At 41.2% G+C, this 26,563-nt stretch overlaps 1 protein-coding gene across 4 annotated transcripts in view; it reads right to left on the reverse strand.

Annotated features, from left to right (window-relative positions):
* Positions 1-26,563, reverse strand: part of LOC129863410 (phosphatase and actin regulator 2-like) — a 74,943-nt gene that overhangs the window by 21,270 nt on the left and 27,110 nt on the right. For 3 of the 4 annotated variants that reach the window (XM_055935380.1, XM_055935397.1, XM_055935388.1), the window contains exons 2-5: positions 9,339-9,506; positions 6,910-6,984; positions 5,191-5,337; positions 1,440-1,673 (exon numbers count right to left, since the gene is read on the reverse strand). In XM_055935380.1, the coding sequence (XP_055791355.1) occupies positions 1,440-1,673; positions 5,191-5,337; positions 6,910-6,984; positions 9,339-9,506 (624 nt within the window). The remainder of the gene's footprint in view (positions 1-1,439; positions 1,674-5,190; positions 5,338-6,909; positions 6,985-9,338; positions 9,507-26,563) is intronic. The other variant, XM_055935405.1, reaches the window with a different exon arrangement.

The following is a 26,563-nucleotide window of genomic DNA, read 5'->3' on the forward strand; positions in this document are numbered from 1 at the left end:
TACTGTCACTCAACAAGAGAACAATGTGAACTCAATAAACTGTCACTCAACAAGAGAACAATGTGAATTCAATAAACTACTGTCACTCAACAAGAGAACAATGTGAACTCAATAAACTACTGTCACTCAACAAGAGAACAATGTGAACTCAATAAACTACTGTCACTCAACAAGAGAACAAGGTGAACTCAATAAACTGCTGTCACTCAACAAGAGAGCAATGTGAACTCAAAAAACTGCTGTCACTCAACAAGAGAGCAATGTGAACTCAATAAACTGCTGTCACTCAACAAGAGAGCAATGTGAACTCAAAAAACTGCTGTCACTCAACAAGAGAGCAATGTGAACTCAATAAACTGCTGTCACTCAACAAGAGAGCAATGTGAACTCAATAAACTGCTGTCACTCAACAAGAGGACAATGTGAACTCAATAAACTACTGTCACTCAACAAGAGAAAAATGCGAACTCAATAAACTGTCACTCAACAAGAGAACAATGTGAACTCAATAAACTACTGTCACTCAACAAGAGAACAATGTGAACTCAAAAAACTGTCACTCAACAAGAGAACAATGTGAACTCAATAAACTACTGTCACTCAACAAGAGAACAATGCGAACTCAAAAAACTGTCACTCAACAAGAGGACAATGCGAACTTAAAGATTACTATAGCCAGAGGATAACAATGGACATAAAACAGAAATATGGAGAGGCCAAAATATGTCATTTCTTTACAGAAACTAATAAACAAACAAGTTTGGCAGGCATGCCCATCACATGCAACACTATTGGCCCTGAGTAGCATAGTTTATTGTAATGGGGTCAAATGAGACATGTGCACAGACGCTGGCACACAGACAGACAGACAGACAAATACAACCAGACACACACAAACACGAAATGGCCACACAGGACCTGGGGAACTCCATGAACCAGATCCTCATGCACCAAAGACAAAAAGAAACCACATGAGCAAGGGTTCTCAGAGGCAGAAGAAAGACAGAGGGCAGGCGACAGGCAGGCAGGCAGCAGGCAGACAGCAGGTAGGCAGCAGGCAGGCACCAGGAAGGCAGCAGGCAGGCAGGCAAGCAGCAGACAGGCGCAGGCAGGCAGAAGGAAGGCAGCAGGTAGGCAGCAGGCAGACAGCAAGCAGGGGAACACAAATGGGACACATTGTCTCATTGTAGTGCTCTGCTGTGTAAAAGTATTTGCAGGCAACACTCTGTACACACTCTTCTCACTTCCTTTTTACTACAAGAAAAAAAAAAACCTTTCAACTACTGTAAATCCTCAGCCTATTCTAGTATGGACACTACCATTCATTCCTGAGGGGAGACAAGGATGGATGGACGGAGGGAGGCCTTCCACATGCGAAGACGGGTTTTGCATGCAAACAGGCTTCTCTCTCCCAACCAACCAGCACCACTGATACTCACCGCTCCCACGGTAATTGTTTCGATGGTTTTGTTTGTGGGACAGAGCAGAAGCTTGCTTGCCTGTGCTTTTGGCCAGCTTTTTACCGCCCGTGGTCCCGTCCCTGCTCCCTGCTGTAACCCCACCAGCTGATTTGGGAGGTGCAGTGGTAGGGCTTTTTTGGGGGGCCTCCCGCATTCTGGTCTGGTTCGTTCTGGCCTGGTACCCATTTGGAGTAGCTTTGTTTTCATTTGTCACTACGAGGGTAGAGGGGGAGCAGAGCAACCTCTCCTGTCATTTACCAACCCCCAGATGGATGTAGTCAGACAGACACAGTCTCACTAATAATCGTAAAAGTGGGGAACATAAAGTGGTGCATTATGTGCATATCGGAGGAATGAAGAAAGGTCTAACAAACCCTGCAAAAGTATTCACCCCCTTGGCATTTTTCCTATTTTGTTGCATTACAACCTGTAATTTAAATTGATTTTTATTTGGATTTCATGTTATTGACATACACAAAATAGTCCAAATTGATGAAGTGAAAAGAAAATTTAAAAAAATTAAAAACTGAAAAGTGGTGCGTGCATATGTATTCACCCCCTTTGCTATGAAGCCCCGAAATAAGATCTGGTGCAACCAATTACCTTCAGAAGTCACATAATTAGTTAAATAAAGTCCACCTGTGTGCAATCTAAGCATCACATGATCTCAGTAGATATACACCTGTTCTGAAAGGCCCCAGAGTCTGCAACACCACTAAGCAAGGAGCACCACCAAGCAAGCGGCACCATGAAGACCAAGGAGCTCTCCAAACAGGTCAGGGACAAAGTTGTGGAGAAGTACAGATCAGGGTTGGGTTATAAAAAAATATCCGAAACTTTGAACATCCCACGGAGAGCCATTAAATCCATTATTAAAAAATGGAAAGAATATGGCACCACAACAAACCTGTCAAGAGAGGGCCGCCCACCAAAACTCACGGACCAGACAAGAAGGGCATTAATCAGAGAGACAACAAAGAGACCAAAGATAACCCTAAAGGAGCTGCAAAGCTCCACAGCAGAGATTAGAGTATCTGTCCATCGGATCACTTTAAGCCGTACACTCCACAGAGTTGGGCTTTACGGAAGAGTGGCCAGAAAAAATCCATTGCTTAAGAAACAAATAAGCAAACACTTTTGGTGTTCGCCAAAAGGCATGTGGGAGACAAGAGGAATACCTATGTAAGAATGCTGTTCATCGACTACAGCTCAGCATTTAACACCATAGTACCCTCCAAACTTGTCATTAAGCTCGAGACCCTGGGTCTCGACCCCGCCCTGTGCAACTGGGTCCTGCACTTCCTGATGGGCCACCCCCCAGGTGGTGAGGCTAGGTTACAACATCTCCACCCCGCTGATCCTCAACACTGGGGCCCCACAAGGGTGTGTTCTCAGCCCTCTCCTGTACTCCCTGTTCACCCATGACTGCGTGGCCATGCACGCCTCCAACTCAATCATCAAGTTTGCAGATGACTCTACAGTGGTAGGCTTGATTACAAACAACGACGAGACGGCCTACAGGGAGGAGGTGGGGTCCCTCGGAGTGTGGTGTCAGGAAAATAACCTCCCACTCAATGTCAACAAAACAAAGCAGATGACTTCAGGAAACAGCAGGGGTGGGAAGTTTTAAGTTCCTCGGCGTACACATCACGGACAAACTGAAATGGTCCACCCACACAGATAGCGTGGTGAAGAAGGAGCAGCAGCGCCTCTTCAAACTCAGGAGGCTGAAAAAATTCAGCTTGCCAACAAAAACACTCACAAACATTTACAGATGCACAATCGAGAGCATCCTGTCGGGTTGTATCACCGCCTGGTACAGCAACTGCTCCGCCCACAACGGCAAGGCTCTCCAGAGGGTAGTGAGGTCTGCACAACGCATCACCGGGGGCAAACTACCTGCCCTCCAGGACACCTATACCACCCGATGTCACAGCAAGGCCAAAAAGGTCATCAAGGACAACAACCACACGAGCCACTGCCTGTTCACCCCGCTATCATCCAGAAGGCGAGGTCAGTACAGGTGCATCAAAGCGGGGACCGAGAGACTGAAAAACAGCTTCTATCTCAAGGCAATCAGACTGTTAAACAGCCATCACTAACATTGAGGGGCTGCTGCCAACATACTGACTCAACTCTAGCCACTTTAATAATGGAAACATTTATGTAATAAATGCATCACTAGCCACTTTAAACAATGCCACTAAATATATAATGTTTACATACCCTACATTACTCATTTCATATGTATATACTGTACTCTATACCATCTACTGCATCTAGCCTATGCCGTTCGGCCATCACTCATTCATATATTTTTATGTACATATTCTTATTCTTTCCTTTACACTTGTGTGTATAAGGTAGTTGTGAAATTGTTAGGTTAGATTACTTGTTAGATATTACTGCATGTTCGGAACTAGATGCATAAGCATTTCTCTACACTCGCATTAACATCTGCTAACCATGTGTATGTGACAAATAAAATTTGGTTTGAGAAGATACTCTGGTTAGATAAGAACACCATCATGCTGTGGGGATGTTTTTCATCGGCAGGGACTGGGAAACTGGTCAGAATTGAAGGAATGATGGATGGTGCTAAATACAGGGAAATTCTTGAGGGAAACCTGTTTTAGTCTTCCAGAGATTTGAGACTGGGACGGAGGTTCACCTTCCAGCAGGAAAATTTAATTCCAGGTTGTAAGGCAACAAAATAGGAAGAATGCCAAGGGGGGTGAATACTTTCGCAAGCCACTGTATATCGGAGGTATGAAGAAAGGTCTAACAAACCTTTATTATGTGACTTGACCTCCAACCTAACGTGTGTGTTTATATCGGAGGGGACAAACGTCCATCTAGTATGGACTAATAAAGTATATCTTATGGGGTCAACATAGGAGAATTTCTCTCCACATTCTTACTCATCTGAGCTGACACGACCATGCTCTCGATGCATTCATTAAAGCAGCACATTATTATTGCCAGGCAGTGCCCTCAGTGCTCGGGCACTGTAGATGAGGCACAGCCTGGGTATCTGCCCTGACAGGGCACCAAATGGCTCTGTAATGAACTGAGAACTCAATTGAATCAGTTCTCCTGACCTGCATTGACCAGCTGAACGACTCTGAATGTGTCGTTGGAGAGAGATCTAGCCGGTCATTCCAGTTTTTTTTTGGTCTTAAGTAGGAAGCAGTGGAGTGGCTTACTATTGATCTGAAGAGGCCAGAGCTCTGGCTCCAGTGGTATGATCAGTAGAGTACAGAAGGCATTTGATCATTGCAGAAGTGACAGACTCCTTTGACCTGAAGGTCTTAAGAATAGGGGTCTCTACTCTTTCATTTCTCTATCCAAGCATCAAGGGGATTTAACATCTGGATACATTCTGCTGGAGTGTGCAGCCTTGTGCCGATCAGCCATCTGCTAAAAGATTAACAGCGATGGAGACATCTTAATGGCATGGGATGGAAAAACCAATACAAATTGAATTGAGAAACCCCCACAACACTTTAAAAGCTTCAGATGGCAATACTCCTGCAGGTCTAACAGGGTAATATTGGCCATCAGTGGATGGGTTATTGCTCTGTTCAGACTCATGCTTGGAGGTCAAAGCCAAAATAGGAAGCGCTAGTGGACACATTATTCAATCAATCACTGAATGGGTTTAGACCATGCCATTTCATTTAGCTTTGGCCTGCTTGCAGACAAACATGTTAAAAGCATTCCAGTATACCTGCTTTGTCTTCAGAATTCTCTGACTCTTTGGTCTTCTCCTCTGAAGGCGTTTCAGGAGACTCTATGTCAACTTTGACCTCCTCTGACCCCAGACTCAGCGTGGCATGGCCATTTAGAGTCTCAGGGTTCACTGGGTCCTCTGGTCCTAAGGAAACATTTAACAGTTAGAAGGGGGTGATATGAAGCTATTTTACTATTTTACATCCACTCAGTATACAGTACACACGAGGAATACAAGAAGGAGGCTTCTGGCTTGAGACATTTACGTTTACCATGAGATTAACTCCCTTAACCTCTCTGGGATATGTGGGATGCTAGCGTCCCACCGGCCAACATCCAGTGAAAATGCAGAGCGCCAAATTCAAAATAAATGACTATAAAAATTTTACTTTCATGAAATCACACATGCAATACACCAAATTAAAGCTACACTTGTTGTGAATCCAGCCAACGTGTCAGATTTCAAAAAGGCTTTACGTCGAAAGCAAACAACACTATTATCTGAGGATAGCTCCCCAGCAAACAAACACAGACAATCATATTTCAACCCTCCAGGCGCGACACAAAACACAGAAATAAAGATATAATTTATGCCTTACATTTGACAAGCTTCTTCTGTTGGCACTCCAATATGTCCCATAAACATCACAAATGGTCCTTTTTTTCCGATTTATTCCGTCGATATATCCAAAATGTCCATTTATTTGTCGCGTTTGATCCAGAAAAACACTGGTTCCATCTCGCGCAACGTGACTACAAAATATCTCATAAGTTACCTGTAAGCTTTGTCCAAACATTTCAAACTACTTTCCTAATACAACTTTAGGTATTTTTTTACGTAAATAATCGATAAAATTTAAGACGGTATGATCTGTGTTCAATACCGGAGGAAAACAAAGTGTAGCGAGCGTTCAGGTCATGCGCCTCTGATAAAGAGTACACTTCTATCTACCCTCATTCTGAACAGTGCTACTTCTTAATTTCTCAAAGGAAAAACCTCAACCAATTTCTAAAGACTGTTGACATCCAGTGGAAGTGATAGGAACTGCAAGAAGGTCCCTTAGAAATCTGGATTCCCAATGAAATCCCATTGAAAAGAGTGACCTAAAAAAAAACATCTGAATGGTTTGTCCTCGGGGTTTCGCCTGCCAAATAAGTTCTGTTATACTCACAGACATGATTCAAACAGTTTTAGAAACTTCAGAGTGGTTTCTATCCACATATTCTAATAATATGCATATCTTAGCTTCTGGGCCTGAGTATCAAGCAGTTTACTTTGTACACGCTTTTCATCCGGACGTGAAAATACTGCCACCTATCCCAGAGAAGTTAAGAACAAAATGTTCTTTTTCATCCTTGCAGATTTTAGGTAATGTTACATTAGAATATAACAATGTAGGGGGAGGGGGGTGTTAGTGTGTGCAGCAACAGGGTCCTCTCCTGGGCCTCATTACTCTTGCTCTTCAGTGACTACCAGGAGGACAAACAACTTAGATGGTACTGCAGTTTGGGTTTCTTCCCCATCGTAGCAACAGCTAACATCAGGGAGTTTTCCACTGGTTATAAAAACACAAACTTGTTGATGCAGGTAAATTGTTAGTAGAGGACAGCAGCTCTTGTGAGAGTGGTTTTTGGCATGACAATGCCACAGAGGGAAACAGGGCCTTTAACAAATGCACACTGTTAATTACATTCATTTTCCCACCGTAACTCTCACCTTGATCCGGAATGAGGACTCCTCGTCTTATCAGCTCCTCTCGACTTTGCCTCGTGGAGATTTTCCTCTCCAGAACTATGGAGATGAGCAAGGCAGAGTTAATCATTGGCCAGATGCAGTCATTCATTCTGTGATCTTTGCAATGACAGGGTAGGATATTACCCAGTGTGTACACACACACAGACACACTATATGTACGTCAGGGATGAAATAAAAGTCCAGGAAAAATGACAGAGGAATAAAATTAGAACAGACCATGTGACAGATGGACAGCTTAGGGTCATGGAGCCATGATGCAGTAGGGAAAGTAGACCATTACATATGTAAATTATGTAAAAAATAATAATAACAGCATTTGTGTTCGATTATCACACCAAGAGATGAACTTGAGAATTTATTTATTTTATTTTTCCGTTATTTTACCAGGTAAGTTGACTGAGAACACGTTCTCATTTGCAGCAACGACCTGCGGAGTAGTTACAGGGGAGAGGAGGGGGATGAATGAGCCAATTGTAAACTGGGGATTATTAGGTGACCATGATGGTTTGAGGGCCAGATTGGGAATTTAGCCAGGACACCGGGGTTAACACCCCTACTCTTACGATAAGTGCCATGGGATCTTTAATGACCTCAGAGAGTCAGGACACCCGTTTAACGTCCCATCCGAAAGACGGCACCCTACACAGGGCAGTGTCCCCAATCACTGCCCTGGGGCATTGGGATATTTTTTAGACCAGAGGAAAGAGTGCCTCCTACTGGCCCTCCAACACCACTTCCAGCAGCATCTGGTCTCCCATCCAGGGACCGACCAGGACCAACCCTGCTTAGCTTCAGAAGCTTCCATCGTTGTCAGGCCTTCCTACTACTAGCCAGACAGCTATGACACAGACGACAGAATTGGGTTCCAATAGTATTGTTTTCTTTAAATAGCTATTCCACCCAGCTATCCCACCCAGGCATTCAGACAGGCTCACTCAAATGGTCAAACTATTTGAAATAAAACAAACTATTTGAAGCCAGGTCTAGTATGACATGAATAGCTCAACATGATTGCATATAATGATCAGATATCACTTCATTTAGTTCTGTGTTACATCATACATAGTACAGAAACAGTGGAGGATGCTTGAGAAATTAAACCCATGATTACACTCACTCCTGTCAAACCTGCCCCTAGCCTGCTGATATTCTTTTAATCAAGCTTCAAATTTTAACATAAATGTCAAAACCACAAGATGTACTTTAGTGAGGGTATACACTATTTAGCTTGCCCGTCATGGCAGTCACGCAAGATGCAAACCAATAGATTAAAACTTTGTGGGGATGTTAATCATGTGAGGGGATAGTGAATGGCACAAGTTTCATGTCATGTTTGGCATGAAAACATGTGGAATGACAACGATGGAAGAGTTGGCTACAGCATAATACACGACAACATGTGGAATGACAACGATGGAAGAGTTGGCTACAGCATAATACACGACAACATGTGGAATGACAACGATGGAAGAGTTGGCTACAGCATAATACACGACAACATGTGGAATGACAACGATGGAAGAGTTGGCTACAGCGTAATACATGACAACATGTGGAATGACAACGATGGAAGAGTTGGCTACAGCATTATACATGATAACATGTGGAATGACAACGGTGGAAGAGTTGGCTACAGCATAATACACGACAACATGTGGAATGACAACGATGGAAGAGTTGGCTACAGCATAATACACGACAACATGTGGAATGACAACGATGGAAGAGTTGGCTACAGCGTAATACATGACAACATGTGGAATGACAACGATGGAAGAGTTGGCTACAGCGTAATACATGACAACATGTGGAATGACAACGGTGGAAGAGTTGGCTACAGCATAATACATGACAACATGTGGAATGACAACGATGGAAGAGTTGGCTACAGCATAATACACGACAACATGTGGAATGACAACGATGGAAGAGTTGGCTACAGCATAATACACGACAACATGTGGAATGACAACGATGGAAGAGTTGGCTACAGCATAATACATGATAACATGTGGAATGACAACGATGGAAGAGTTGGCTACAGCATTATACATGACAACATGTGGAATGACAACGGTGGAAGAGTTGGCTACAGCATAATACATGACAACATGTGGAATGACAACGATGGAAGAGTTGGCTACAGCATAATACACGACAACATGTGGAATGACAACGATGGAAGAGTTGGCTACAGCATAATACATGACAACATGTGGAATGACAACGGTGGAAGAGTTGGCTACAGCATAATACATGACAACATGTGGAATGACAACGATGGAAGAGTTGGCTACAGCGTAATACATGACAACATGTGGAATGACAACGATGGAAGAGTTGGCTACAGCATAATGAAGCAGTATGTGACGAGGCTACATCAGACATACATATGGATAGGTCCTGAAACTTGTCGCTGGTTTTCTTCTTGCGCCACTTCCAGGGTTTGAAGATCTTCCCTATAGTGGAGAGCTTCCCCTTCTGCTTAAGTGGAGGAGTCTGGGTGCTGCCCACCACAACATCACAGCTGGCAAGAGAACATTTTTCCAGTCCGTCAACTGTGGGGAATCACACAAGAACACCTGATCAGAAATAATGAACATATTTACTGTTCATTACTATGTGGAACATAAGGCTTCAAGAATCACTGAACACAAAATTAGAAATAGTGGATATTGAACAATGGTATATTCACTTCAGTACATATCAGTAATAAACTGTACTTTAATTTTACTTTCTAGGCCAATAATTCTGTCAACGATTATCCCAACTTTGGTGCATTTAGTAATTTCTCCTCTTTGCAAAACAAATTATAATCTCCATAGCAGAGCAAAATAACAGATGAAGTCTTCTCATACAGCGCTGCACTAGGGTAGAAAATGTAGTCTTCTCATACAGCGCTATACTAGGGTAGAAAATGTAGTCTTCTCATACAGCGCTGTACTAGGGTAGAAAATGTAGTCTTCTCATACAGCGCTGTACTAGGGTAGAAAATGTAGTCTTCTCATACAGCGCTGTACTAGGGTAGAAAATGTAGTCTTCTCATACAGCGCTGTACTAGGGTAGAAAATGTAGTCTTCTCATACAGCGCTGCACTAGGGTAGAAAATGTAGTCTTCTCATACAGGGCTGTACTAGGGTAGAAAATGTAGTCTTCTCATACAGCGCTGTACTAGGGTAGAGAATGTAGTCTTCTCATACAGCGCTGCACTAGGGTAGAAAATGTAGTCTTCTCATACAGCGCTGCACTAGGGTAGAAAATGTAGTCTTCTCATACAGCGCTGCACTAGGGTAGAAAATGTAGTCTTCTCATACAGGGCTGTACTAGGGTAGAAAATGTAGTCTTCTCATACAGCGCTGTACTAGGGTAGAAAATGTAGTCTTCTCATACAGCGCTGTACTAGGGTAGAAAATGTAGTCTTCTCATACAGCGCTGTACTAGGGTAGAAAATGTAGTCTTCTCATACAGCGCTGCACTAGGGTAGAAAATGTAGTCTTCTCATACAGCGCTGCACTAGGGTAGAAAATGTAGTCTTCTCATACAGCGCTGCACTAGGGTAGAAAATGTAGTCTTCTCATACAGCGCTGTACTAGGGTAGAAAATGTAGTCTTCTCATACAGCGCTGTACTAGGGTAGAAAATGTAGTCTTCTCATACAGCGCTGCACTAGGGTAGAAAATGTAGTCTTCTGATACAGCGCTGCATCAGGGTTTTCACAGTGATTCACTTGCTTAGGGACCAGATTCTTGTCCTTCCCTAATTCTTCTCTTTCCTGTTTGAGAGTAAGAAGCCAGGGGAATGGAAACAGACCGGAAACTCTGAGGCTGGAGGGGAAAGATAAGGTGTGGCATTTACTCATGCCTCACTTTTCAAGAATAGGGAGGTTCTATGGCCCATGGCTGCTGAATGTTTTATCTGCACCATTAATTCACACTGTACATACAACACTGCTACCACTGAGGACTGCCACAGAGGACTGCCACAGAGGACTGCCACAGAGGACTGCCACAGAGGACTGCCACAGAGGACTGCCACAGAGGACTACCACAGAGGACTACCACAGAGGACTACCACAGAGGACTACCACAGAGGACTACCACAGAGGACTACCACAGAGGACTACCACAGACACTACCACAGACACTACCACAGAGTACTGCCACAGAGGACGACCACAGAGGACTGCGGAAGTTCTCCACCTACTTTTTCAAAAAGATTAACACCACAAGAAGTGCAATCATCGCCTATGTAAACTCAGACTATGAGAATTTACAATCCGGTTTCAGGCCTAACCAATGTAGAGAAACAGCTAGGACCGGGACGATATCTGTATCGCGATACATTTTAGTATCGTGGCAATGTAACAAAACACAAAGTAGATTTAACTTCTCTAGGAAAAATGTTGGAAACAAACATCATCCAAATTCACAATTATTTATTTTCCAAGCTATAGCACACAATATTTTACATAAGGCAGGTTTTTAAGGATCAAAAAGTTTGGTCTGCTTCGTGTTTTCATTTTGCCATGGAAAAATATTGCAATACTGGTTTCGTCCAGGCCATAGAAATGGCCCTCATCAGCGTGGTAAACAACCTCCTCATGTCAGCTGACAGTGGACTTCCGAACATCCTCATCCTCCTTGACCTCAGTGCCGCCTCCACACGGTTGACCACAGCATCCTCCTGGGCCGATTGAAGGAAAAGATAGGTCTCGACAGTATCGTCCTACACTGGTTCACCTCCTAACTTTCCAAATGCACACAATATGTTGTCATAGGAAATGACAAGTCAGAACCCACCACGATCACCTGTGGTGTCTCTCAAAGCTTCATCTTAGGCCCGTATTCAAAAATTGATTAAATAAAAATAAATGTTTGCAAATGTACACTGCTCAAAAAAATAAAGGGAACACAATGTAACTCCAAGTCAATCACACTTCTGTGAAATCAAACTGTCCACTTAGGAAGCAACACTGATTGACAATAAATTTCACATGCTGTTGTGCAAATGGAATAGACAAAAGGTGGAAATTATAGGCAATTAGCAAGACACCCCCCAAAACAGGAGTGATTCTGCAGGTGGTGACCACAGACCACTTCTCAGTTCCTATGCTTCCTGGCTGATGTTTTGGTCACTTTTGAATGCTGGCGGTGCTTTCACTCTAGTGGTAGCATGAGACGGAGTCTACAACCCACACAAGTGGCTCAGGTAGTGCAGCTCATCCAGGATGGCACATCAATGCAAGCTGTGGCAAGAAGGTTTGCTGTGTCTGTCAGCGTAGTGTCCAGAGCATGGAGGCGCTACCAGGAGACAGGCCAGTACATCAGGAGATGTGGAGGAGGCCGTAGGAGGGCAACAACCCAGCAGCAGGACCGCTACCTCCGCCTTTGTGAAAGGAGGAGCACTGCCAGAGCCCTGCAAAATGACCTCCAGCAGGCCACAAATGTGCATGTGTCTGCTCAAACGGTCAGAAGAAGACTCCATGAGGGTGGTATGAGGGCCCGACGTCCACAGGTGGGGGTTGTGCTTACAGCCCAACACCGTGCAGGACGTTTGGCATTTGCCAGAGAACACCAAGATTGGCAAATTCGCCACTGGCGCCCTGTGCTCTTCACAGATGAAAGCAGGTTCACACTGAGCACATGTGACAGACGTGACAGAGTCTGGAGACGCCGTGGAGAACGTTCTGCTGCCTGCAACATCCTCCAGCATGACCGGTTTGGCGGTGGGTCAGTCATGGTGTGGGGTGGCATTTCTTTGTGGGGCCGCACAGCCCTCCATGTGCTCGCCAGAGGTAGCCTGACTGCCATTAGGTACCGAGATGAGATCCTCAGACCCCTTGTGAGACCATATGCTGGTGCGGTTGGCCCTGGGTTCCTCCTAATGCAAGACAATGCTAGACCTCATGTGGCTGGAGTGTGTCAGCAGTTCCTGCAAGAGGAAGGCATTGATGCTATGGACTGGCCCGCCCGTTCCCCAGACCTGAATCCAATTGAGCACATCTGGGACATCATGTCTCGCTCCATCCACCAACGCCACATTGCACCACAGACTGTTCAGGAGTTGGCGGATGCTTTAGTCCAGGTCTGGGAGGAGATCCCTCAGGAGACCATCCGCCACCTCATCAGGAGCATGCCCAGGCGTTGTAGGGAGGTCATACAGGCACGTGGAGGCCACACACACTACTGAGCCTCATTTTGACTTGTTCTAAGGACATTACATCAAAGTTGGATCAGCCTGTAGTATGGTTTTCCACTTTAATTTTGAGTGTGACTCCAAATCCAGACCTCCATGGGTTGATAAATTTGATTTCCATTGATCATTTTTGTGTGATTTTGTTGTCAGCACATTCAACTATGTAAAGAAAAAAGTATTTAATAAGAATATTTAATTCATTCAGATCTAGGATGTGCTATTTTAGTGTTCCCTTTATTTTTTTGAGCAGTGTATAAAAAAAAGCTTATTTACATAAGTATTCAGACCCTTTGATATGAGAGTCGGAATTGAGCTCAGGTGCATCCTGTTTCCATTGCTAATCCTTGAGATGTTTCTACAACTTGATTGCAGTCCACCTGTGCTAAATAAAATTGATTGGACATGAATTGGAAAGACACACACATGTCTATATAAAGTCCCACAGTTGAACGTGCATGTGAGAGCAAAAACCAAGCCATTAGGTGGAAGGAATTGTCCGTGGAGCTCAAAGACAGGATTGCATTGAGGCACAGATCTGCGGAAGTGGACCAAAAATTGTCTGCAGCATTGAAGGTCCCCAAGAACACAGATCATTCTTAAATAGAAGAAGTTTGGAACCACCAAGACTCTTCCCAGAGCTGGTCGCCTGGCCAAACTGAGCAATCGGGGAAAAGGGCCTTGCTCAGGGAGGTGACCAGGAACCCGATGGTCACTCTGACAGAACTCCAGAGTTCCTCTGGGGAGATGGGAAAACCTTCCAGATGGAGAACAATCTCTGCAACACTCCTCCAATCATGTGTTTATGGTAGAGTGGCCGGACGGAAGCCACTCCTCAGTAAAAGGCCCATGACAGCCTGCTTGGAGTTTGCCAAAAGGCACCTAAAGGACTCTCAGACCATGAGAACCAAGATCCTCTGGTCTGATGAAACCAAGATTGAAATCTTTGGCCTGAATGCCAAGTGTCATGTCTGGAGGAAACCTGGCACCATCCCTACAGTGAAGCTACAGCTACAGCAAACCTGGCACCATCCCTACAGCACAGTGAAAATATCACTGAAGCTGGAGACTCATATCACCCTCACAAGCTTTAAGCACCAGCTGACAGAGCAGCTCACAGATCACTGCACCTGTACATAGCCCATCCAACTACCTCATCCCCATACTGTATTTATTTATTTATCTTGCTCCTTTGCACCCCAGTATCTCTACTTGCACATTCATCTTCTGCACATCTACCATTCCAGTGTTTAATTGCTGTATTGTAATTACTTCACCACCATGGACTATTTATTGCCTTACCTCCCTTATCCTACCTCATTTGCACACACTGTATATAGACTCGTTTTATTTTCTACTGTATTATTGACTGTATGTTTTTTTATTCCATGTGTAACTCTGTGTTGTTGTATGCATCGAACTGCTTTGCTTTATCTTGGCCAGGTCGCAGTTGTAAATGAGAACTTGTTCTCAACTAGCCTACCTGGTTAAAGAAAGGTGAAATAAAAAATAAAATACAGAATGGTAGTGAAAGCATCATAATGTGGGGATGTTTTTCAGCGGCAGGGACTAGGAGACTAGTCAGGATCAAGGGAAAGATGAATGGAGCAAAGTACAGAGAGTTCCTTGATGAAAACCTGCTCCAGGGCGTTCTGGACCTCAGACTGGGGTGAACAATCAGGACAACAACCCTATGCACACAGTCAAGACAACGCAGGAGTGACTTCAGGACAAGTCTCTGAATGTCCTTGAGTGGCCCAGCCATAGCCGGACATGAACCCGATCGAACATCTCTGGAGAGACCTGAAAATAGCTGTGCAGCGACGCTCCCCATCCAACCTGACAGAGCTTGAGAGGATCTACAGAGAAGAATGGGAGAAACTCCCCAAATACAGGTGGGCCAAGCTTGTAGCGCCATACCCAAGACGACTCAATGCTGTAATCACTGCCAAAGGTGCTTCAACAAAGTATTGAGTAAATACTTACGTAAATGTGATATTTCTGTTTTTACTTAATATATGTGCAAAATTTTCAAGAAAACTGTTTTTGCTCTGTCATTGTGGGGTATTGTGTGCGGATTGATGAGGGGGAAAAAACTATTTAATCCATTTTAGAATACGGCTGTAACGTAACCAAATGTGGAAAAAGTCAAGAGGTCTGAATTCTTTCAGAATGCACTGTATCTACATAAAACAGCCCCGGACTCCCTCTCATTCAGAAACACCCTCAGCAGCTGTCTGGATGACATCAAGGCCTGGATGACAACTTCCTACAACTCAACACTAAAGCAGAAGCAGTCCTCATCTGCCCACACCATCATACCACAACCAGTTCCTTCACCACCCTTACCCTTGGCAGCCACTACATCCCACTGTCCTCCTCCGTCTCCAACCTTGGATTGTTACTGGACCCCTCCCTCACTTTCTCTGACCACAATTTTTTTTTTACATTTTACCTCAGAAACATCACCCGGCTCCGTCCTGTTCTTTCAAATTTAATCTGGAAAAACTGGTGAATTCCTTCTTCACCTCCCGACTCAACTGCAATACCCTCCTTGGTGGTCTCCCCTTAAAAAGCATGCACAGGCTGCATCTTGTGCAGAACAACGCTGCCAGGGTCCTTGCAGGAACCCAGAGGTCTGTCCACATCACCCCCATTCTAGTCTCTCTCCACTGGCTACTCATCCAGAAACAACTTCAACATCTTCATGTTAGTCTTCAAAACCCTCAGTGCCTCTGGTCCCTAATACCTCAGTGAACTCCTCAGCGCAAACACGTTCAATCCAGTCTCCTTGCAGTCCCAAAGACACGTTCTACGGTATCGGCCACTGGCACTGGAACTCAAGAATCACTTCTTCAAACTGTCTTCAGCTTAATGTGATCTACGTTGTGTTGTCTGTTGGTCATGTCCGTTAGTTTCAAGGTCTATTATTTTGTCCTTGTTGCCTCCTGTATTATTTAATGTATCTTGGAGAGTACTACTGTAGGCCACTAGCTATCTTTTAATTTCTCGCCTATTGTTTTTTTTAAGCCTTTTTAATAAAGTTTTTTTCTTTGAATGGTTGCTCTGAATGTAAATAACTTTTTTAGCAATTTCCACCTGTAAGTTAAAAGCGCTCCACAAATGCAATTTATTATTAGTATTACAGTTTGTTTGATGTTTGTTTTGATTGCTGAAAGAGCAGATCTTTGCTCAGGACTGTTAATAGCATACAACTGATTCATTCAAACTGAAGGAAAGAATAAAGGGGTGTTTGAACACATTGTGGGATAGAATCCCAGACCATCTCGAGAACAATGCAAGCTCAGTTCAATTTAATGTCCAAGTAGCTGTAAATAAGCAGAACTAATGATTATGAAACCGTTGGTCTCTGTCTGATGGAGGGGAAGTGGATGAAGGCCTGTCCAAATAAAGGAAACACAAGAGCAACACATGGGAGGTTCCCATTGACACAGAAAAAGATGCAAGATTCCAATTGACACAGCAAAACATGGGAGGTTCCCATTGACACAGCAAAACATGGGAGGTTCCCATTGACACAGCAAAACATGGGAGATTCCCATTGACGCAGCAAAACTTGGGAGGTTCCCATTGACACAGCAAAACATGCAAGGTTCCCATTGACACAAAAGAAACATCGACAAGACAGTGTAAAATAATGTGCTTGAGAATCAGGAAGTGTCAAAAATTCAAGCCATGGTACTTACAGCACACCAACGTCTCTGTTACACTTTACACTTCATTGTTTGATTTGCTGTTCAGTGCTGTTCACTGTTGTTCAGTGCAAAATGATGATGCCTGTAAGTAAAATGTTCTCAAGTTTTCAAAAGCAGAAGATAGGTTCAAAGGTCGATTTCTGGAGGCGACAACTTGAGCATCAAAAAAGGCTATATAGGTTAACATTATTACCTCAGGAGGATTGGCTCTCCAAAGATCATGCGAGACCAGAGGGGAATACTACAAACCAGGATCGATGAGTTAGCCAGCTTACTTGCCAAAATATTCAGAAATAACTTTTATTTTTTTAGAAAGATAAGCTTGAAATGGACATGATCTACTTGACTCAACAACCAAAAGCACATCTCTAAGATTAGCATTCTAAATGAACCAGAAAATAAGTGGTTATTTCTGGTTGTTTATCGGAGTTAGCTGGCTAACTCATTGATTCTGCTTTGTTGTATAGCCCTCTAGGGTATCTTTTCCCTAACAACGTCATTACCAGGAACCTTGTGACCGCCACCTTATGATAGATTTCATTAGTGGTTCTATGCTGTGTGAGGGGTCAGACATGGAGACTAAGCAGCACTCCTCCACACCAGTCTGAGAGGAACACACCCACATTCCCTCCCAAGGACACTCCCCCAAGAGCTAGTGAGCAGTCAATTCACCTGCCTGTAAACAACCATAGAGATAGTTAGAGGATGCAACATTGTATTCGTCCCATTATAGTGTCTGTGAGAGCATGGGCAGCGCCAATGAGGCCATCTTCATTTTGAAGTAATCCATTTTCTTATTCTACTACTTCGATGAGTTGGTAAACAAACTGAAAGGGTGTATACTGCCACCTGTAGTGTGTTCTTTGAACAGGTATAATGCCAAGATTGGTGATTTACTGCCAATTTCAGTTTTGGAATGTTTGCTCATGATTATTATGTGATCCTTCCTTAACCCATAGGAAGTCCCATCCAGTTGACTACTTTAAAATGGTGACAGTCCTCAATGGCCCTGCCCATGCTAAATCTGGCATTTGGGCACTAGAGTCCTCTATATATCTCTATGTAAACAACCCACTGCTGATCTAGGTTGCTTTCAGATTCCTAGGCTGTAAAATGTGACCTTATTTCTTTCAATATGACTTTACCTTGAACTAAAACATAATTTGGTTCAAGGTAAGGAACAGTCACAAGGAAAAGACAAGCAGAAAGATAATGGCATTTCAATTGATCAGATCATCCTTGTTCACTCCGTTCATTCAGTCACACACAACCTTATACATACATCTATAGAGTAGAACCTAGTAGTATAAATCTACAGAGTACAACTTAGTAGAATATATTTTATTTCTTTATTTTTCTTTATTTTTTATTTCACCTTTATTTAACCAGGTTGGCCAGTTGAGAACAAGTTCTCATTTACAACTGCGACCTGGCCAAGATAAAGCAAAGCAGTGCGACAAAAACAACACCACAGAGTTACACATAAACAAACGTACAGTCAATAACACAATAGAAAAATCTATGTACAGTGTGCGCAGAGTACAACCTAGTAGTATAGAGCTATAGAGTATAACCTAATAGTATACCTCTATAGAGTATAACCTAGACATATACAGTGTCTTGCAAAAGTATTCACCCCCCTTCGTGTTTTTCCTATTTTGTTTCATTACAACCTGTAATTTAAATGGATTTTATATAATGGACATCCACAAAATAGTCCAAATTGGTGAAGTGAAAGGAAATTGAAAAAATGTCAATGAAATGAAAAAATTCAAAAATATAAAAAACTGAAAAGTGGTGCATGCATATGTATACAGCCCCTTTGCTATGAATCCCCTAAATATGATCTGGTGCAACCAATTACCTTCAGGAGTCACATAATTATTTAAATAAAGTCCACCTGTGTGCAATCTAAGTGTCACATGATCTGTCACATGATCTCAGTATTAGAGGTAGACTGATTAATCGGAATGGCCGATTAATTAGGGCCGATTTCAAGTTTTCATAACAATCGGTAATCTGCATTTTTCGACAGCAATCATGGCCGATTACATTGCACTCCACGAGGAGACTACGTGGCAGGCTGACTACCTGTTATGCGAGTGCAGCAAGGAGCCAAGGTAGCATTAAACGTATCTTATAAAAAACAATCAATCTTAACATAATCACTAGTTAACAACACATGGTTGATGATATTACTAGTTTATCTAGCTTGTCCTGCGTTGCATATAATCAATGCGGTGCCTGTTAATTTATCATTGAATCATAGCCTACTTCGCCAAACGGGTGATTTAACAAGTGTATTCGCGAAAAAAGCACTGTCGTTGCACCAATGTGTACCTAACCATAAACATCAACGCCTTTCTTAAAATCAATACACAAGTATATATTTTTAAACCTGCATATTTAGTTAATATTGCCTGCTAACATGAATTTCTTTTAACTAGGGAAATGGTGTCACTTTTCTTGCGTTCTGTGCAACAGAGTCAGGGTGTATACAGCAGTTTGGGCCGCCTGGCTCGTTGCGAACTGTGAAGACTATTTCTTCCTAACAAAGACAGCCAACTTTGCCAAACGGGGGATGATTTAAGCGCATTTGCGAAAAATGCATAATCGTTGCACGAATGTACCTAACCTTAAACATCAATGCCTTTCTTAAAATCAATACACAGAAGTATATATTTTTAAACCTGCATATTTAGTTTAAAGAAATTCATGTTAGCAGGCAATATTAAACTAGGGAAATTGTGTCACTTCTATTGCATTCATTGCACGCAGAGTCAGGGTATATGCAACAGTTTGCGCCACCTGGCTCGTTGCGAACTAATTTGCCAGAATTTTACGTAATAATGACATAACATTGAAGGTTGTGCAAAGTAACAGGAATATTTAGACTTATGGATGCCACCCGTTAAATAAAATACGGAACGGTTCCGGATTTGATAGTTTCCGGATTTGACCATATTAATGACATAAGGCTCGTATTTCTGTGTGTTATCATGTTATAATTAAGTCTATGATTTGATATTTGATAGAGCAGTCTGACTGAGCAGTGGTAGGCAGCAGCAGGCTCGTAAGCATTCATTCAAACAGCACTTTTGTGCGTTTGCCAGCAGCTATTTGCAATGCTTCAAGCATTTCGCTGTTTATGACTTCAAGCCTATCAACTCCCGAGATTAGGCTGATGTAACCGATCTGAAATGGCTAGCTAGTTAGCGGGGTGTGCGCTAATAGCATTTCAAACGTCACTTGCTCTGAGACTTGGTGTAGTTGTTCCCCTTGCTCTGCTCGGCTTTTGTGGCGCGATGGGTAACAATACTTCGAGGGTGGCTGTTGTCGATGTGTTCCTGGTTCGAGCCCAGGTAGCGGCGAGGAGAGGGACGGAAGCTATACTGTTACACTGGCAATACTAAAGTGCCTATAAGAACATCCAATAGTCAAAGGTATATGAAATACAAATGGTATAGAGAGAAATAGTCCTATAATTCCTATAATAACCTCAACCTAAAACTTCTTACCTGGGAATATTGAAGACTCATGTTAAAAGGAACCACCAGCTTTCATATGTTCTCATGTTCTGAGCAAGGAACTTAAACATTAGCTTTCTTACATGGCACATATTGCACTTTTACTTTCTTCTTCAACACTTTGTTTTTGCATTATTTAAACCAAATTGAACATGTTTCATTATTTATTTGAGGCTAAATTGATTTGATTGATGCATTATATTAAGTTAAAATAAAACTGTTCATTCAGTATTGTTGTAATTGCCATTATTACAAATAAAAAAATTAATTTAAAAATCGTCCGATTAATCGGTTTCGGCATTTTTTGGTCCTCCAATAACCGGTATCAGTATCTGCGTTGAAAAATCATAATCGGTCGACCTCTACTCAGTATATATACACCTGTTCTGAAAGGCCACAGAGTCTGCAACACCACTAAGCAAGGGGCACCACCAAGCAAGTGCCACCATGAAGACCAAGGAGCTCTCCAAACAGGTCAGGGACAAAGTTGTGGAGAAGTACAGATCAGGGTTGGGTTATAAAAAAATATCCAAAACTGTGAACATCCCACAGAGCACCATTAAATCCATTATTAAAAAATGGAAAGAATATGGAACCACAACAAACCTGCCAAGAGAGGGCCGCCCACCAAAACTCACGGACCAGGCAAGAAGGGCATTAATCAGAGGGAAGAAAGAGACCAAAGATAACCCTGAAGGAGCTACAAAGCTCCACAGCAGAGATTGGAATATATGTCCATTGGACCAGTTTAAGCAGTACACTCCACAGAGCTGGGCTTCACGGAAAAGTGTCCGGAAAAAATACATTGCTTTAAAGAAAAAAATAAGCAAACAGCAATATTTAGACTTAGGGTTGCCACCCGTTCGATAAAATATGGAATGTTCCGTATTTCACTGAAAGAATAAACTTTAGTTTTTTCGGAATTATAGTTTCCGGATTTGACCATATTAATGACCAAAGGCTCGTATTTCTGTTTATTATATTAAGTCTATGATTTGATATTTGATAGAGCAGTCTGACTGAGCGGTGGTAGGCTGCAGCAGGCTCGTAAGCATTCATTCAAACTTTACTTCGTTTGCCAGCAGCTCTTAGCAATGCTTGAAGCACAGCGCTGTTTATGACTTCAAGCCTATCAACTCCCGAGATTAGGCTGGCAATACTAAAGTGCCTATTAGAACATATAGTCAAAGGTATATGAAATACAAATGGTATAGAGAGAAATAGTCAACGCGTCATAATTCATATAATAACTACATCCTAAAACTTCTTAACTGGGAATATTGAAGAACTGGGAATATTGAACCACCAGCTTTCATATGTTCTGAGCAAGGAACTTAAACGTTGGCACATATTGCACTTTTACTTTCTTCTCCAACACTGTGTTTTTGCATTATATAAACATTTACAAAAAAAAAAATATATATATATATATATATATATATATATATATATATATATATATATAAAATATATTTATTTTTTAAATCAGCTGATTTAATCAGTATCTGCTTTTTTTGGTCCTCCAATAATCGGTATCGGCGTTGAAATTTCATAATCGGTCGACCTCTACCTAGTAGTATACATCTATAGAGTAGAACCTAGTAGAATACATCTATAGAGTACAACCTAGTAGAATACATCTATAGAGTACAACCTAGTAGAATACATCTATAGAGTACAACCTAGTAGAATACATCTATAGAGTACAACCTAGTGGAATACATCTATAGAGTACAACCTAGTGGAATACATCTATAGAGTACAACCTAGTGGAATACATCTATAGAGTACAACCTAGTGGAATACATCTATAGAGGACAACCTAGTAGTATAGATCTATAGAGTACAACCTAGTAGAATACATTTATGGAGTAGAACCTACTGGAATACATCTATAGAGTAGAACCTACTGGAATACATCTGTAGAGTAGAACCTAGTAGAATACATCTATAGAGTAGAACCTACTGGAATACATCTGTAGAGTAGAACCTAGTAGAATACATCTATAGAGTAGAACCTACTGGAATACATCTATAGAGTAGAACCTACTGGAATACATCTACAGAGTAGAACCTAGTAGAATACATCTATAGAGTAGAACCTACTGGAATACATCTATAGAGTAGAACCTAGTAGAATACATCTATAGAGTACAACCTAGTAGAATATATCTATAGAGTAGAACCCACTGGAATACATCTATAGAGTAGAACCTACTGGAATACATCTATAGAGTAGAACCTACTGGAATACATCTATAGAGTAGAACCTACTGGAATACATCTATAGAGTAGAACCTACTGGAATACATCTATAGAGTAGAACCTACTGGAATACATCTATAGAGTAGAACCTAGTAGTATAGATCTATAGAGTAGAACCTAGTAGAATACATCTATAGAGTAGAACCTAGTAGAATACGTCTATAGAGTAGAACCTAGTAGAATACGTCTATAGAGTAGAACCTAGTGGAATGCATCTATAGAGTAAAACCTAGTGGAATACATCTATAGAGTAGAACCTACTGGAATACATCTGTAGAGTACAACCTAGTAGAATACATCTATAGAGTAGAACCTAGTAGAATACATCTATAGAGTAGAACCTAGTAGAATACATCTATAGAGTAGAACCTAGTAGAATACATCTATAGAGTAGAACCTAGTAGAATACATCTATAGAGTAGAACCTAGTAGAATGCATCTATAGAGTAGAACCTAGTGGAATGCATCTATAGAGTAGAACCTAGTGGAATGCATCTATAGAGTAGAACCTAGTGGAATGCATCTATAGAGTAGAACCTAGTGGAATGCATCTATACAGTAGAACCTAGTGGAATGCATCTATAGAGTAGAACCTAGTAGAATACATCTATAGAGTAGAACCTAGTAGAATACATCTATAGAGTAGAACCTAGTAGAATACATCTATAGAGTAGAACCTAGTAGAATACATCTATAGAGTAGAACCTAGTAGAATACATCTATAGAGTAGAACCTAGTAGAATACATCTATAGAGTAGAACCTAGTAGAATACATCTATAGAGTAGAACCTACTGGAATACATCTATAGAGTAGAACCCACTGGAATACATCTATAGAGTAGAGCCCACTGGAATACATCTATAGAGTAGAGCCCACTGGAATACATCTATAGAGTAGAACCCACTGGAATACATCTATAGAGTAGAACCTAGTGGAATACATCTATAGAGTAGAACCTAGTGGAATACATCTATAGAGTAGAACCTAGTGGAATACATCTATAGAGTAGAACCTAGTGGAATACATCTATAGAGTAGAACCTAGTAGAATACATCTATAGAGTAGAACCTAGTAGAATACATCTATAGAGTAGAACCTAGTAGAATACATCTATAGAGTAGAACCTAGTAGAATACATCTATAGAGTAGAACCTAGTAGAATACATCTATAGAGTAGAATCTAGTAGAATACATCTATAGAGTAGAACCTAGTAGAATACATCTATAGAGTAGAACCTAGTGGAATGCATCTATAGAGTAAAACCTAGTGGAATACATCTATAGAGTAGAACCTACTGGAATGCATCTGTAGAGTTCAACCTAGTAGAATACATCTATAGAGTACAACCTAGTAGAATACATCTATAGAGTAAAACCTAGTAGAATACATCTATAGAGTAGAACCTAGTAGAATACATCTATAGAGTAGAACCTAGTGGAATACATCTATAGAGTACAACCTACTGGAATACATCTATAGAGTACAACCTAGTAGAATACATCTATAGAGTACAACCTAGTAGAATATATCTATAGAGTAGAACCTACTGGAATACATCTATAGAGTAGAACCTACTGGAATATATCTAGAGTAGAACACACTGGAATACATCTATAGAGTAGAACCTAGTAGTATACATCTATAGAGTAGAACCTAGTAGTATAGATCTATAGAGTAGAACCTACTGGAATACATCTATAGAGTAGAACCTACTGGAATACATCTATAGAGTAGAACCTACTGGAATACATCTATAGAATAGAACCTACTGGAATACATCTATAGAGTAGAACCTACTGGAATACATCTATAGAGTAGAACCTACTGGAATACATCTATAGAGTAGAACCTACTGGAATATATCTAGAGTAGAACACACTGGAATACATCTATAGAGTAGAACCTAGTAGTATACATCTATAGAGTACAACCTAGTAGTATAGATCTATAGAGTAGAACCTACTGGAATACATCTATAGAGTAGAACCTACTGGAATACATCTATAGAGTAGAACCTACTGGAATACATCTATAGAATAGAACCTACTGGAATACATCTATAGAGTAGAACCTACTGGAATACATCTATAGAATAGAACCTACTGGAATACATCTATAGAGTAGAACCTACTGGAATACATCTATAGAGTAGAACCTACTGGAATACATCTATAGAGTAGAACCTACTGGAATACATCTAGAGTAGAACACACTGGAATACATCTATAGAGTAGAACCTAGTAGTATACATCTATAGAGTACAACCTAGTAGTATAGATCTATAGAGTACAACCTAGTAGAATACATCTATAGAGTACAACCTAGTAGAATACATCTATAGAGTACAACCTAGTAGAATACATCTATAGAGTAGAACCTACTGGAATACATCTATAGAGTAGAACCTAGTAGAATACATCTATAGAGTAGAATCTAGTAGAATACATCTATAGAGTAGAACCTAGTAGAATACATATATAGAGTAGAACCTAGTGGAATGCATCTATAGAGTAAAACCTAGTGGAATACATCTATAGAGTAGAACCTACTGGAATGCATCTGTAGAGTTCAACCTAGTAGAATACATCTATAGAGTAGAACCTAGTAGAATACATCTATAGAGTAGAACCTAGTAGAATACATCTATAGAGTAGAACCTAGTAGAATACATCTATAGAGTAGAACCTAGTAGAATACATCTATAGAGTACAACCTAGTAGAATATATCTATAGAGTAGAACCCACTGGAATACATCTATAGAGTAGAACCCACTGGAATACATCTATAGAGTAGAACCTACTGGATACATCTATAGAGTAGAACCTACTGGAATACATCTATAGAGTAGAACCTACTGGAATACATCTATAGAATAGAACCTACTGGAATACATCTATAGAGTAGAACCTACTGGAATACATCTATAGAGTAGAACCTACTGGAATATATCTAGAGTAGAACACACTGGAATACATCTATAGAGTAGAACCTAGTAGTATACATCTATAGAGTACAACCTAGTAGTATAGATCTATAGAGTACAACCTAGTAGAATACATTTATGGAGTAGAACCTACTGGAATACATCTATAGAGTAGAACCTACTGGAATACATCTGTAGAGTAGAACCTAGTAGAATACATCTATAGAGTAGAACCTACTGGAATACATCTGTAGAGTAGAACCTAGTAGAATACATCTATAGAGTAGAACCTACTGGAATACATCTATAGAGTAGAACCTACTGGAATACATCTACAGAGTAGAACCTAGTAGAATACATCTATAGAGTAGAACCTACTGGAATACATCTATAGAGTAGAACCTAGTAGAATTCATCTATTGAGTAGAACCTAGTAGAATATATCTATAGAGTACAACCTAGTAGAATACATCTATAGAGTAGAATACATATATAGAGTAAAACCTAGTAGAATACATCTATAGAGTAGAACCTACTGGAATACATCTATAGAGTAGAACCTAGTAGAATACATGTATAGAGTAGAACCTAGTAGTGTAGATCTATAGAGTACAACCTAGTAGTATAGATCTATAGAGTACAACCTAGTGGAATACATCTATAGAGTAGAACCTACTGGAATACATCTTTAGAGTAGAACCTACTGGAATACATCTATAGAGTAGAACCTACTGGAATACATCTATAGAGTAGAACCTACTGGAATACATCTATAGAGTAGAACCTACTGGAATACATCTGTAGAGTAAAACCTAGTGGAATACATCTATAGAGTAGAACCTACTGGAATACATCTATAGAGTAGAACCTAGTAGAATACATCTATAGAGTACAACCTAGTAGAATACATCTATAGAGTACAACCTAGTAGAATACATCTATAGAGTAGAACCTAGTAGAATACATCTATAGAGTACAACCTAGTAGAAT

This window comes from Salvelinus fontinalis, chromosome 1 (assembly GCF_029448725.1).
Source record: "Salvelinus fontinalis isolate EN_2023a chromosome 1, ASM2944872v1, whole genome shotgun sequence".
Taxonomy (NCBI): Eukaryota; Metazoa; Chordata; class Actinopteri; order Salmoniformes; family Salmonidae; genus Salvelinus; species Salvelinus fontinalis.